The following is a 15,473-nucleotide window of genomic DNA, read 5'->3' on the forward strand; positions in this document are numbered from 1 at the left end:
GGGCCAAAGGAAACCCCTGAGGCTGGAGGACTGCAACAATCTTCTGGCCCCACGATCCAGCTCCCCCTGCACTGGCAATGAGGCACAATGGGATCTAATGTGTAATCCCACACTCGCACCTCCTGTCATGCACAAGTGTAATGGTAGGAGGCGGGATTGTGCGAGTCATGCATTAGATCCCATCATCTCTTTACCTGCATGTATAGAGTGGGTCCTAGAGACTCAAGGAAGGGTACTGCGATACCCAAAAGTTATCCTAACCATGCAGTTGGTCCAATACAAGATATCAACCACAAAAATTCTTGCCTCTCATGTTAGGTAACAGGGAAAACCAATATGAATTTCTGAAGAGAAAATAGTTAAAAGCATAAAAACAAGTAATGAGGAATTCTTTAAGTATGTAGGAAACATGAAGTCTTAAAAGGAACTTCTGAGTATGTTAGACAATCAGGAGTTAGGTGGAGAAATGAAGAATGATAAAAAGCTTGAAAGAAGCTGTATTGATCTCTTTGACTCTGTCTTCATGGCTGAGAATATCAGTGAGATACCAGACATAAGCAAATCTGGGACAAGGTAATAAATATGAGGTACTCTTGCAGATTTAAGTTATCATAAGAAGAAGTGGCAAAACAAATTCATAATTTAAGAAGTGATGATTTACCACGCTCAGATTGTATAAATTCAAGTAGCCTCTATAAAGAATTCAGGCATCAAGGGGCTAAGTTGCTAGTAAAAAGGTACAATTCCATTAAACAACACCTACCATACCAAAGGACTAGAGAGCAGCAAACATTGTACCTACACATAAATAAAAAAGGCTACAGAATTGCATATCTGTACCTGATGAACTGAATATACAATTCACAACAAAATGAGAAAACTGAAAGATTAAACAGTACGGCTTAATCAGCACAGTGCCTGCAATTGACAACTGTATTTCACAAATCATAGGAAAGTGGGCTGAAAGGGATTGGTTAATAAAGTAGTGGACAAAGTCAGCAAATATTATTTGGATATTCAACTTTGATATTTATTTAGATACTCAAAAATGTTACAGTAGTGTTGGAGTGATGTTGTAGCCAGGCTGGTCCAAGAATTATGGGCATTTTTACACAGTGGTATGATGCTTACAGTTGTATAAGCAGTGAAATGCATGTCAGCGCTGAGAAAATGGCAGAGGCACACTTTTTTAACTAAAACACATCAAAGGTGCTTTAGTTCAAAAGCGCACTGCTACCATTTTCTGCGCACTAATGTGCATTTTGCCACTCATACAACTGCACACAGTGCAGCACGGGGCGCATCAGCTCGCATAAGAACCAGACTTGATTAGTCAATCCGAAGCAGTGGATCTCTGGCACGCTGCAGGACAAAAAAGTATGTGTATGCCGCATGCAAGAGGCAAGGAATTCTTAGTGATGTCTTTTATTGGACTACAGGTCACCAGATGAAGAATATCTTGCATTCAACTCTGAACTGTATCCCAACTATGCAGCTGATCCAATAAAAGATACCACCCTAAGAAATCCTTATCGCTAATAACATTAAAAAAGGCACTGACAGAGTTTCTCACAAGAGGCTACTAACGAACTTAAGTAGTTGCGGTGAGAGGCAAAGTACTGTCCAAAAATTGGCTAAAAGGTGGTGGGGGGTGGGGGTTCCAGCTAAAAATTGGCTAAAAGGTGTGTGTGTGTGGGGGGGGGGTTGGATAAATGGTACATTTTCATTATAGCAAAATGTTACCAACAGGTACTTCCCTTGGTCCAATATTTTAAATATATTAATTTCCTGAAAAAGAAGCTAACTAATGAGATAACAAGATCTGCAACTGATCAAAAGTATTTAGGTTAGATCATTTTAGACCAGTCAAGTTATCTTGTAGGCCCCTATCTGGTAAGATCCCAGTCTTAGATCTCATAGAAGAAATGGTCTCTTTGCACTTGCACAGAGCACCAAAGACCATGAAAATGAATCTCTTTAGGTCCCTGGGGTCTTCCAGTGCCAAACCAAGGAGTTTGGCGTGGATCCCAGATACACAAAGCTAGCTTTCTACTAATGGCACAAATATTTTGCACACAGGACAATAAGAGAAAACTGGACAAGTATCTTTAGATTTTTCTTGGCATTACAAAAAATGATCATCTAAAATCCTGGCAGCAGTGGTGCATGTATTTTATAGTTATTATTTTGAAATGCTACAACCTAAAGTATTGCTACAATTAAAGCCAAACTGGCTTTTTCAGTAAAACTTATTCAGTTTTATATTTTGGCTGTCTTATATAACAGCAAGATGAAACTAAGCACACATGTTTTCAACCACTGTGATATGAAAAATAACTTTGCTAATTGGATTTCTGGTAAACCACAGTTCCACATATCCACAGTGAAACAGGAAATACAGGTTTGAAGTTAACTAAATACAGAAAATCAAGGTTCTGTAATGTGGACAGACACTTTACCTTCCTATCGGGCCAGACAGGGAGAGCCATCACCTTAGCCTTGCTCAAACACCCTCAGAACCTGTTGATAGAGGTTTAATCTACAGCTCATAGGTGGCCACTTCTCACAGCTCTCTCTCATAAGACAATATGCTAGTGCAGGACTAACCAACTTGGCCCCACAAGTGACTAATGTACAGCCCCCAGGCTCCTACTTGGCTGCCACAGCCCCATCACCCCAGCTGCAGCCTGACCCAGCAGCAGGGCTGGCAGCCTGGCATGGCGCAATCCGCAGTGATAGAGGAGCCAACAGCCTGGAGGTGCTGGGCAGCACTACACCACAGGGCAGTCCCCAGGGAGCTGCAGGTGAGGCAGTGTGCTGCGCTGCACGATAGTAGGGGTGGGGGTGCCCACCATTACATGTGGTGCGATGGAATGGCGGAAGGCCCACCTATGTGCTGCAGGGTTAGGAAGCACATGCAGTGGGGTGGGGGAAGCACATGGTGTGAGCCTTGGAGGCCCATGGGAGTCCACTAGTAGCAGTAGCCTTTCCAAAAGATCCTTGTCCCAGTTCACTTTTCCAGCTAGCTACTTACAATATTTACTCAAATCTAAGATTATTCTGAATTTAAGATGACCCTACAAATCATTAGATCCTGTACATAAAAATGTATAAGTTTATTATAATTTCCCACACATAGAATATTATTATTGGAAAGTCATTTTTAATTCTTTAATTTCTCCCCAATGCTGCAAGGAGGCAGGCAGTGTGTGTGTGAGAGGGGGTTGGGGGGCAGGTGGTACAGGGAGGTCAAGCAGCTTGCCCCTTGCGTATGCTTACCCCCTGCCACCTGCCTGCCCCCTTCCCCCATACAGCCTCAGGCCCCCTTTGCCCTCTGCCTCTACTCCCTTTCCTGTCCTTCTCACCCAGCTTCTGCTCCCTCCTTCCTCCTCCCCAGCCTCTGCTTCCCCTTCCCCCTTGTTTCTGTTCCCCCCTTCCTCCTCCCCTATAGACTCTACTCCCCACTCTCTCCTCCCTAACCTCTGCACTCCTCCTTCCCTCCTACCCTCCCCTACCTTACTCTTGCTCAAAGTGAGCAGGTTGGCAGGCTCCATCCCTGTTCTAGCCTGGAGCACTGAGCATGGCCCCAGCCCAGCCCCTGCAGCAGCCATGCAGATTGCAAGCCACAGCTATGGCCCCAGGCTGCAATGTGCACAGAGCAAGGGTAAGGCAGGGGGAAGGGGAGTGGAAAGAGAAGTCCGTGGGGAAGCAGAGGCTGTGTGGATGACAGGTACGGGCTGGAGTCCAAGCCACAGCAGCCACCTGCACTCCCCACTCCCAATATCCTTGTACTCAGTTCTAAGATTAGGTGTTCCTCCCATGTTAAATGGGTGAGGGGCACTTTATCTTAGAATTCAGTAAATACAGTATTTACCTTTATGGTCTTATTAGTGCTACAGGAGCAGAGACAATCTGTCAAGTGAATGAAAGCTAAAAGGAAATCACCAGCTCTTATGACAATGCCTGTTAAAGAAAAAAAGCACAGAAAGACATCAATCAAAGGGGACTAGTACTGACTCATGGATTTTGCTGAAAACAAAAATCATAACAAACAGCATTTCAAGGCAAAAAACAAAGGGTTTGAGTTTGTGCATGAGCAAATTAGGCTTTATTAACAGAATGACAAGGAGATGTCCTATTTGCCTCTGTAGCATCTTTTGGGACTCTAACAGTAAAGACTTTAGGAAGCAAAAACTTGGACTCCTTACGATCTCCCTTGGATAGCTAAAATAATTCTGCTGCACCCCAGTCCCCATCTTTGTGTATGAAAAAAAAAGAAATACTAGGAGAGGCCCAGGCCTTAGCACGTTACGAGACTAATTTTTTCAATCAACAGAAAACATTATTTCCCACATTTTCTATTCTGTTCTCTCCTACAAGTCTGTGTTAGAAACAGCTCCAGTGACAAACAGCTGAGTTAAAGATTCAGCAACAGAACTATTATTTTTTTTATCCCAAAAAGAAGGCTGTTAAAAAAGTCCTTTAACTGATATCCCCCCTCTGAAAATAAGAACAGCTTTGGCTAAGATTGCTTTGATTGAATAACCATTCAATTTTTTACTTTAAATGTTATATACTTTACTTTGGTTTCTTCTTTTCCTGTATTTTATGTTCAGTAAACTTTAAGACCTTGGCATGAATGTTACAGTATATCTGCCATGGTGGCTAAGAAAGCTAAATTCTCTGGGCTCCCAAACTGTAAGCATATTTAACTGTTTGATGTTATACAGCAACAAGGACATGCTAATACATGTTATTACATAAGCTTATTTCTTTACACAAATGAATATATCCCATCTTTATAATTTAACCTTTCTTACATTGGAAACAAAATTAAAAAAAAAACAAAAACGAGACAACAAACTTCTCCCATAGCAAAAAGACACATAGTTGATAATGATGTAGTTTATAGAAGATATTACAACAGACATTTACCACGACTACCACATTAGTACCTACTTGATAAGAAAATCAAGAATGCAAAATTGCACACTTAAACAATTTTGTTACTTTCTCTGCACTAGTATTTTTAACTGGAATTTTAAATTAGCATTTGCTAGCTTTTGCATCAGTCAGCATTGACTCAGAAACTAATCCAAACCCCAAAGCAATATAAGAATTATTTTCTACTGAATTCAGTATGTTTTGGATCAGATCCTTATCTAGCCACATAAACGTGCATAATACATCTGCATTTTTAAAAGCATGCCTATAGAATTAACGTTCTACTATGTGTGTGCTCAGTAAGCTATTTTCAACAGCTCATTTGTGTTATAAATCAAAACAAATTATTTCTTGAACAGGATTGTGGGTCAGGACCTTATCCTTTGAAAACCGACTTAGCAGCAAGTTTAGTTGCCATATTCAGAGACCAGACCTACATTACAAAAAGTTTTGTTGCCATAGCTATATTACCTACATGATTGGAGAAATGGACCATCCAGCCAACACAGGTAAGATGGCAAAATCTCTGCTGTAGAGATGCAGCTCTGCCAGCAGAAGGATGATTTCATCAGCTTATAATGCCATACAAGAAAGTCAGCATGGCCTCTTCTCTGCAGAAAAACCTCACTCTATCAGTATCTCTGCTAAATATACCTATGTTGTAGAAGAGCCCCCAGCAGCAACAAAGGCTCTGTGGTGTAGACACAAGCCTGCACCTCCTCATGTGGGTAAAACAGAATTGAATTCTAGTCTTCATGACAGACATTACACTTTTAAAAAATGGCTGAAAAACTGCTAAAGAGTGCATTTTGAATAATTTTTACGATGGGCAGAATGGATTTTGCTTTCATGTTCCAGTGATTCAAAATTATTATAGAGAAATTTGTTCAAACGTTCCACAAAGAATCCACCTCAGACACAGGCCAAGCATAGGAAATGTAAAATCCAATAATTAATTTTCTGTGAATTAAGTGTGCAAAAAAGCCAGGGTGGTTTTTTTTTTTTTTTTTTTTTAAAAAAATTTTTTTGTGATTTTAGGGTGAAAAATAGCCAGGGTGGTTTTTTTTTTTTTTTTTAGAGAAACTATTTTGTAGTCTTCAATATAGCAGTTGCTACTGCTGTAATAACAAATAGCAACAACCATTTTTCTTCTCTATTTTCTAACATTCATAAGTAAATCACAGCTGCAAAAGTCTTTTGCACCAACCTTCTAAAGCACTTTAGACTGAATACTGTAAGGAAAAGCAGATTTATCCAAATCAGCAAATCTCAACCAGGGTGCCATGACATTCTGGGGTACTTTGAGATCATTTCAAGGGTGCCCGCAGGGTGCCAGGCAGTTTTAGACCTGTTAGGGGCACAAACATGATTCACAAGACAAATCCGAAGTTTTCAATTAGGGATACATACTGTTATAAAACATTCTGGCCTGTTGTGGTCTTTCTGAGCTCTTTATGACAGAAGAATTGCTCTATTATTTTTCTGTAGTCAAAAAAAAGACTAAAAGCTGGCATTTTCTGAGAGGTGCTTGGGTTTATTGAGGGGTGCCTCAAATCTACTGATGGGTGCAATGAATCTAAAAGGGTTGAGAACCACTGATCTAAATTTCTGATTGCAACTTATATCCTAAATTTTAAAAGTAACACACAATAAAAAAGCAGCAGTTTAAAGTCTCAAGAGCCATAATGCAGCTCCTGGCCCCATTCTTAATCTTAGAGCCCAATCCATTCTTGTTTGTCCTCAAAACTGAATTTTTATATTAAAGTTCACTCAGTTGCTTCCTGGCACACACAAATTCTGTGCCAGAAAGGGAAAAATTCCATCACTAATAAACAGAAGGAATATAAAAGAAAGTGCCAAGAGACATGATCCCTGGTTCTTAGCTTGTGCATTAAAACAAAGCAAGGTTTAGATTTAAGGCATTTTGAAGATAAAAAACAATAAATGTTGGGTAAATTGCTTTCAGATGTTTTTCCTAAGGTCAATGTGCTATTCAATCCAATTAGCTTCACAATGCTTGAAAACAACATTCAATTACATTTTTCAAGAGAATACTAAAATTGTATTTTTCCATCACTATTTCAACACATATGCTACAGAAGTTTAAGTCTGAAAAATGATGAATTCTCCTGTTTTGAATCCCTCTTCTGCTGATTTCAACAGGAATTTTATTAGGTGTGCAAGGACTGACAGCTTTTTAGGAAAGCAAATAATGCCACCTTGGTAAGATATAGAACGCTGCTTGGTGCACTAGGCAGCTTTGGGTTGTAAAAGCGTTGATGTGCAATTGAAGAGAGTTAGAACAGAGTGCCAACCAGGGTGATAAAGCCTATTTTAATAGATACCATTCAAACTATTTTTCTATCACTGCAAAGTTACAGCAGAAGCAAACAGAAAAAATGTTTCTTCCTACTTTCATACCACTGAAACACAAGTACTGAATATTCATTGCAGACAGATTTTCATACAGTGTAATATTGCCCTGTGGAACAAACTGCAAATCACTGTGGATAAAAAAAGGCACCCCCAAAAAACCCACTGCAATTCCTGAGTACTCTGGATTCTGGCTAAACGTATGAAATAAGATTGGTGGCATACTGTTACTCTTTTGCATTTTTAAAATGGCTTAACAAATAAAAGCTATGTTCTCATGCCATGCCTAAACAGTGAACCAGTCAACAAAAGTTATTCTGTCCCAGACAGCACTTTCTTTTCATGGCTCGCTGCGAAGAGCCGACAGAGTTGTTTTATGTTAAAACAAAAATATTTGAGCTAATTTTAAAAACAGGAATCCAAGACTGATGAGAAATGAAACTGCGTGTATGCCATAATGTGAAATGTCTGGGTACATAATGAAAAACTGTATTTTCAATTATAAATATTTATTCACAACGTAAGTGTTTGTACTGTTTGGACTGTGCTTTTTTTCTTTCTTTCTTCCTTACTCATAATCTCTAAGCCAAAACAAGACAAGAGTAAATTCAACACGTTTGTTTTCAACTGAATGAGGAAGCCTACCATTGGGGTTATTTCCCAGGGTTGACAACATATCCTCAACTTTTGGAATTATTATTATTAGAAGACTGATAATAAGAAAGAAACACGTTTAACAGGTAAGCTTCTTGTGCTACCATTTTTCTTTGTAAACCTGTAAAGCCTGACTCAAAAAGCCCTTATGAATCCTTACATCAAGCTTAGTATAAAGATGGTAATGCCCTTTCACAAGCTATATTTATTTTTAGGCTTGATCTGGCCAATTTCCAAATGTCTCTTGCAATGAGAAAGTTTTCCAAATTCCATAGACTTTGAAGGGCAAAGCACATGTTTTGTCTGGTACCCAGGATATGTACCAACTTACGGGTGTTAATTATTTTAACTAAGTAGAAATACACTATTCAAATTTATTCACTGTATTTCAAATTGGCCAACAATAGTTTTGCTTAATAAATATAAAAAAAAATCATCTATAGTATTATTTCTACAGCTTTCAACAGAAAGAGTTTGCTTTTCTTTTGGTAATATTCTGTGGGGTACACAATTTTTTTTTAAATTTAGGGAAACAAGCTCATCTACAATACAAAGGGGAAACTACTGAAATCATGAATCTAGCTATAACCATCTGTATATTCTCTGAAAGTAAATGCAAAGTTAATCTCTACAATGTATAATATTCCTTGAATGAACAATTTGCTCCATATACTATGGCCCCAGTAAAACGGAACTTAAGTTTCAGGAAAAATGAAGAGAACTTCCAGAGCAATGGCCAAAGACTAAGGGACTAAGGTAAAAATAAAATTTTAAAAATGGATATAGGCCTATTGTGGTATTATTATTTATGTTAGAGCAACTCCTACAAACCTCAACCAAGGATCAGGGTTCCGCTGTATTAAGCACTACAGACATGTTAACCCCCTCCACCCCCTGCAAAAGTAGATTCCCTGGCCCAGGGAAATCACAATCAAGGAAGGTCAAAGGACAGGACAAGAAAAAACTGATAAGAGGATCCGAAGCAAAGCAGCAAAGTAAGGATGCTAAATATAAACAGGTAGTTTCATCTTGTTATCTGCTTATCCATTACCTATAAAACATTGTTCATCTGACATCAAGGAGAAGTGAAGGCATTTTACAGACTGGATTTTTCTCCTCAAGTATAGGGAAAAGTAGGAGAAAGTAAGAAGTTGTTGAATGAGAAGTAGAAGCTGACTACATTGGCTAGGTGCAGACATTCAAAAAGCCTGAGGTGAAAATCGATCCAAGTTGCATGGTTTTCTGTAAGTGGCACAGTTTAGATGGGCAGCGAACAGAACATACATTTGCCCTTTGGCAAGGGGAGCAAGGGGGACAAATCTTAGTCCAGGTCCCACCATTTTTAAACCAGTCTGTGTGCACCAAACTTCTGTTTTGTTATAGGTACAGACCAGTTTCCATTCATTTACAGTGGTAAAAGTGCAGAGTCTCAACTGCTGCAGGCACACTTTTGCACCAGTTCTGACCTGGGCACCATGGTTTTTCCCTGCCACTGTTTCCCTCTAACCCTCAGCTGCGGCACAGGCACAGCACCATACCCCCTGGAAACAGTCCAGATCCTTGTTGGCCCGGGTTAGCACAGGTGAAGCCTCTTGCCACCAGAGACCCCCCAGCTCCATGGGCCAGATCCAGGGGCTCCATGAACTGCATCCAGCCCCCAGACCTTACAGTGCCGAGGCCTGGACTAGTAGTTAGATGACTGACCATTTAATTTATGACTGCAGACAGATGTCTAAAACTAAACTTTGTGCCTGTCAGAATACTATTAAAATGGAGTCCTCTTCTGAAAATCTGAACTAACAGGAGTATGAAAATTGTTAGCACTTGAAAAATGTAAACACAAAAGGGGGAATGGAACTGGACTGGGTGGTACAAGGCAGCGTAGCCAGGATTACTGTGATGTAACAAAGACAGACAGCACTTAGGTTTAAATTTTTTAAGTAACCTTGTACAATCTCAATTGAGATGTATAAAGCTAGCCAAAGTACTACCAGACCCTTCAGGGAACAATCCTGCCCTAGAAGTAGAAGCATCTAATTGCTTGGGCCAGTAGTGCTATACCTCCGGCCCACACAACTGTGCTATCTGACTCCCAGGGCTCCACACAGGTCTGGAAATTTGGCAGCAGGGACCAGTGGTAATTAATGCCGCCAAATTTCTAAGCATTGTATTGGACCCGCACAAGAGGCCAGGGCGGCAGTCCAATCCACCATATGCAGGGCCAGGGCTGAGGCAGCAGGTCTGATCTCATACACACAGGGAGGCCAGTGGTCTGAACTGGCATGCAGGGCTGGTCCCACGCACCAGATGGTACCTGCACAATGTCCCCACACTGAATCAGGTCCACGGAGTGACCCTGTGCATCAGACGAACTCCTCACTGATCATCCAGTCTATAGCCTGGAACATTTGGGCACCACTGCTATAGGCCATTTCCACTCAACTTCCACGCTTGTGACTACCTATTTACTCACATCTAAAATGAGGTGTTTTTTCCACCAACTAGCATGGGAGGGAGGCCTCTCTCATCTTAGATCTGCATACAAGCTAGGGGGTGAGGGTGCAGGCATGCTCAGAGCCAGAGTCAGAGCCACAGAAGCCTTCTGCTCCTTGCACCACTTGCCCTCTGCAGTTTCTGTTCCCCGTCCCTTTCCCCCCATTACTGTCAGGTGCAGCTCAGTACCAGCTCCAGCTGGATTCCTTCCTTGCCACGAAATCCAGGGAAACTCCGTCCCCTGCCTGGCCAATTAGAAGCATCGCTGCTGCTTCATGGCCCAGCAAGGACTGTGCTTTCATGTGCTGTGCTCTCTGCCCAGCAGGGAACACAGCAAAAGCAGCACCTAGCAATAAGGAGTGCAGGGGAGGGAAGGGGCAAAGACTGTGGAGAGCTAGGAGTGGGGCAGCAGATGGTGGAAGGCTGCAGAGGGAAGGGGGGACAGAGGGCAAAGGAGCCCCAGACACCTGATGCTTTAGCAGTAGGGAGGGGGAGAGATTAATTTAAGACAACCCTCCAATAATGGAGATTCTACACCTGGAAAATTATAACAAATTTATAAACTTTCCATAGATAGAATCTAATTACTGGGGGTGGGGGGCTGGCATCTGAAATTCAAGGTTGTCTTAAGTTTAAGTAAATGTGGTAGTATACATTCACCACTCTGTTGCATCTATCCAAAGATAATAGAGATACTGAATTTCTGGCTTTGTTAATACAGAAATTAAAATACAGTATTTTACATAACTTAGCTCATACAAAAGCTTTTACTTTGTTGTATGACATTTTACATAACTTCACAAAATGATTTTGGTTTAAAGTTTAAAAACTATCAATACATATGCAGATACAAAGATTCAATTTCCTTCTAAATATTATATATTATTCATTGTGCAGAAAGTAAACAGTTATTTTCTAAATAATCAGCATATAAGTTAGCAGATAAGGATTATTTATAACCATTATTTATTGGTGGGTTAATATTTCCTTGGTAATGTCAACAGAAAAAGTTATTTTAGGCTTTTACTAAATATGCTTATAATTTTTAAAGAGTCAGCATCTTCATTCTCTTTACCTGGCCAGTCTTATAATGCCTTGCAAATTGGTTAACCACACGATAGTCATTTGCAAAATACTCCATTAGAATAGAGGGAACTTCTGCAAAATCAGTAGAACATCTGGTCCCTTTAGGGAGGGGAAAAGAAAAGAAAAGCAAGAACATTAGTATAGAGCCAGTTCCATTAACACAAGTAGTTATGTTTCCAAGAGTTCTTGTTAGCGTTCAATTTGCTGTATTATTCTCTACTTTATGGAGTCAGTATTTTATTTCTATAATGTTATAATACATACTGGGAAAAAATCATTACAATCCTGCCTTTTTACTATGAAATCACAAAGTAAAACATAATATTTGAACAGCTGGATGAGGTGCTTTATAAAGCTGTGGGTCACACCCTTTCTGAAGGAAATTCGGCTGCAGCCAAATTGGCCCCACATGAAACACTGTTGGTTTTTTTCTTCTTTTTTTAATTGTCCTAAGCCTAAATCAAAACTGTACTGTAAATAACACTACATTAATCCCATTCAGTTATAATTCTTATCTTCCATCTGTTTGCTGAGCTTACATATAAAAGCATAGATATTAGGCTCCTACAATACAAGATCAATCAATGTAGAAAAGCCCTTTTGAATTTCAACGCAGGTCCTGAATCCGTGTGATAAGTAATAATTTTAGAATTACATCATTATGTTTTCATGCTTTCTCTTTTTTCAATACTGCTTATTACTCACAGAGTCACTAGAAAAGACTGCTGAAACAAAGCTGTACTTTTAGTTGTTAATATAAATGGGAGTTAGGCATATCATGCCTAGGTTATATTTTGGAACACAGAGGTGGTTGGGATCACAAAGTATTCCAAAAGAGGTCTCAAAATGGCATTGTATTTCTTAAAGTCATAGGGAAGTAGGGCTGGAAGGGAACTCCAGAGGTCCTCTAGTCCAACCTCTTGCCTGAGGCAGCATCATCCCTATCTAAAACATCCTATGCAAATCCATAATCTAAACTCTTTATAAAACTACCATCAACCCAGACAAAGCACACGATATAATACCCTAACGTGCCATAGGTAAAGCAGGGGAACCACAGCAGCCAATGTCCTGCTTCTATAAAATGTTGTCAGTTTACACCCAAGAAGTCCTGGGTAGAGGGTGGTGCCTCCCACTACAGAGAAAGAGATCCCATGGGGTAAAATTCCTTCCTGACCCCAAATATAGCAATTGATCTGACCCTCAAGAGGGACACAAAACCCTCTAGCCAGGAACCTCCAGGTTTAAGTCCTGGCAGGAGCACTGGCACAGCCCAGTCAAAATCCCCAGCCTTGGCTGCAACCAAGCCCCCAGTGCCTCTGGGGAATGCTTTAAAAATAACCCACAAAAAACCCTGACACATATAGCAGAAAAGGGGGGGAGGGGGAAGGTGGAGCAGTATTCCCTCCCAGCCACATGAGGTAACCATAACAGAGAAATAGCTATACCTATATCATCCCCGACAAGTAGCTGTCCAAGCTTTTCTTAAATACCTCCAGTGATGGAGAGTCCATAGCTTTCCCAGGCACTCTACTCCACTGTCTTTTTGTTCTAACAGTGAAGAAGTTTTTCCTGATATCTAATCTAATCTAATCTTACTTTGCTGCAACTTCAAGCCATTGGTCTGTGTCCTACTCTGTAGCAAGAGAGAAAAGATGCTTTCCTTCTTTTTTATGGCAGCCCTTCAGGTGTTTGAAGACTGTGTTCTTAAGTGCCTTTTCTGCAAGCTGAACATGCCAAGAACCTTTAGTCTTTCCTTGTATGCTTTATCATCTTTGTTGCCTGACTCTGGACCCTCTCTAACTTCTCCATGTCCTTTTTAAAATGTGCAGCCCAGAACTTGACATACTCTAGATGAGGCCTAACCAGTGCCGAGTAGAGAGGCACTATCACCTCCCCTCCCATGTCTTGAACCTAACATAAAACAGAAACCTCCTGAACAACATCCCAGCCCAGCTTTGGTGGTTAACCTCTGCCCAGCTAAGAAGGTCTTGCAGTGCATATGGAAGGGCTCTGGCAGGCATCAATGAGAAGGGAGTTCAAGAGCTGAAAAGCAACTGTTGGGAACAACCTCCATCAAGTATTTCCCTATCAATTGAAAATATCTTCTTGGATACATCCTAGACACTGCATTGCCTTGCTCACAGCTACTATATATTATTGACTCAGTTGTTCTGTGACTGACTAATACATTAAGAGTAGAAATAGACGTCACCAAATAAAGCAGATCAGCTGTGTCAGTGTGTCCCAGCACGGCTCATCTGCTTCACTGGCTGAAAAGCACATTGCCCGTTGTTCTGCCCATTGATGCTGCAGGACAACAGGTGATGTATTCTTCCTGGGCTTGAGGGTCCTGATCCTGCACACACTGGTGTCTCTGGGGTGTGCCTCAGTAAACAAGAAAACCCTGACCTTCCCTGTTTACAGTGACATGTCCCAGAGATCTTGGGGGTGCATCTCTGTAAGAAGGGAAAGCCAGGCAGGCACTCCCAGGGCTTGAGGGTCCAATCCTGTGCAGGGTCAGGCTCCTCAAGCTCCTGGAGAGAAACAGTGAGAAAGGGTACCTGAAAATTTAAAGATGTTGATAACAACAACTTAAGTCTCAAATATTCAGTTTGCCCTATCTACAAATCTTGGTTTTATTCAACAGCTTGCCAATCTTCTTTTCCACCCCCAGGAAGATGAGTCCCTCTCTTTTCTATTATTTTCTTGAAGCATCAGAGCCATCATCATATATCTTTAGGTTGGACCACTTGGTGTGTCTATAGCCTACCATCATCATAAACTGTATGTTATAGACAGGAACAAAAGTCCTCCTTCTGCTGCTCTTCTAACAATGGCTCAAGCAATGCAAAGAAAGTAGAGACTCCCTAAGGAGTCTTTGCATGAAAGATTGCTGCCAGCTAGGACAATTCTGGAGTGTATCTAGGAGCAGTACACAAGGGCTTACAGTATGTCTCTGTCTCAAATAAACTGATGTCTCTGTCATCGATTTCCTGCTCCAGCTGGAGTATTTGAACATGCCCATATACATGAGATACTGGCAACAACAGGAGGCCCCTAAAACAGCTGATCTGGAGATGGACACATCTAGTATCCCTGGAGATCAAAACAGACAGAACAGAGTAGAAGGAGGGCAGCTGGCTCAATAAGTATTCAGATCTATTGGGTAGAAACTTTTATATACAATGTAATTTACATTAGCAAAGCCAGCTGCAATATACTGTTGAAGGCAGTTCTTTTTAATGTCAAAGTGCAAGCATGAGTATGCTTGCTTTTGAGTGCAAAATATGCCTGCTTGCAAAATGTGGCAGTGACATATTCCTCTTAACAAGCATCCCTCTTTAACTAATCCCAATAGCATAATAAAAGTCCATGAGATAAAGCATATCTTTAAGACATGGTGCTTATGATTCCATTTTTTTCCACTTTTCATGGTGCTAAACAGTCGTTCTGCCCCAACAACTCTCACTTCCCACCAAGTTCTTGTGTAAAAGTACATTTTAAACTGTTTGCAGATATTAAAAACAAATGGTACCATGTAGCTTTAACCATACCATGGCTCTAACCCACTAGCCACAGTTGTAAGAGAACCGTCAGGCAGCCTGGCAGCTGCCATCAAATATGCTAAAGCTGACTGCCATGGTTTGAAAAGAGCAAGCTGGAGGAAAAATAAGCATGTTCTTGCTGAAGTGTGCTGTTCCTTTTGTGTGTATCTGGTGATCCGTGACTTGTTATCCAGTGTGTTCATTCATGTTCATTTACTTTGATAAGAGAGCCTACTACTTACTTACACACACTGAAATTATCAATTTATTTCATTAACAACTTGATTTTAAACCTAGTAAACACAGAACCTGGCTCTGGCATTTTAATACCACAAATTCTTTTTTTCATTTGTTTGTTGGGGGGGGGGGGAAGAG

At 40.7% G+C, this 15,473-nt stretch overlaps 1 protein-coding gene across 1 annotated transcript in view; it reads right to left on the reverse strand.

Moving 5' to 3' along the window:
* MIPEP (mitochondrial intermediate peptidase) overlaps window positions 1-15,473 on the reverse strand; it is a gene marked incomplete at its 5' end in the record, with an annotated part of 117,208 nt that overhangs the window by 29,766 nt on the left and 71,969 nt on the right. Inside the window, one exon of the mRNA XM_019523787.1 lies at window positions 11,540-11,649. Within this exon, the coding sequence (XP_019379332.1) occupies window positions 11,540-11,649 (110 nt within the window). The remainder of the gene's footprint in view (window positions 1-11,539; window positions 11,650-15,473) is intronic.

Source organism: Gavialis gangeticus, unplaced genomic scaffold, assembly GCF_001723915.1.
Source record: "Gavialis gangeticus isolate Ggan-Ray unplaced genomic scaffold, GavGan_comp1, whole genome shotgun sequence".
Taxonomy (NCBI): Eukaryota; Metazoa; Chordata; order Crocodylia; family Gavialidae; genus Gavialis; species Gavialis gangeticus.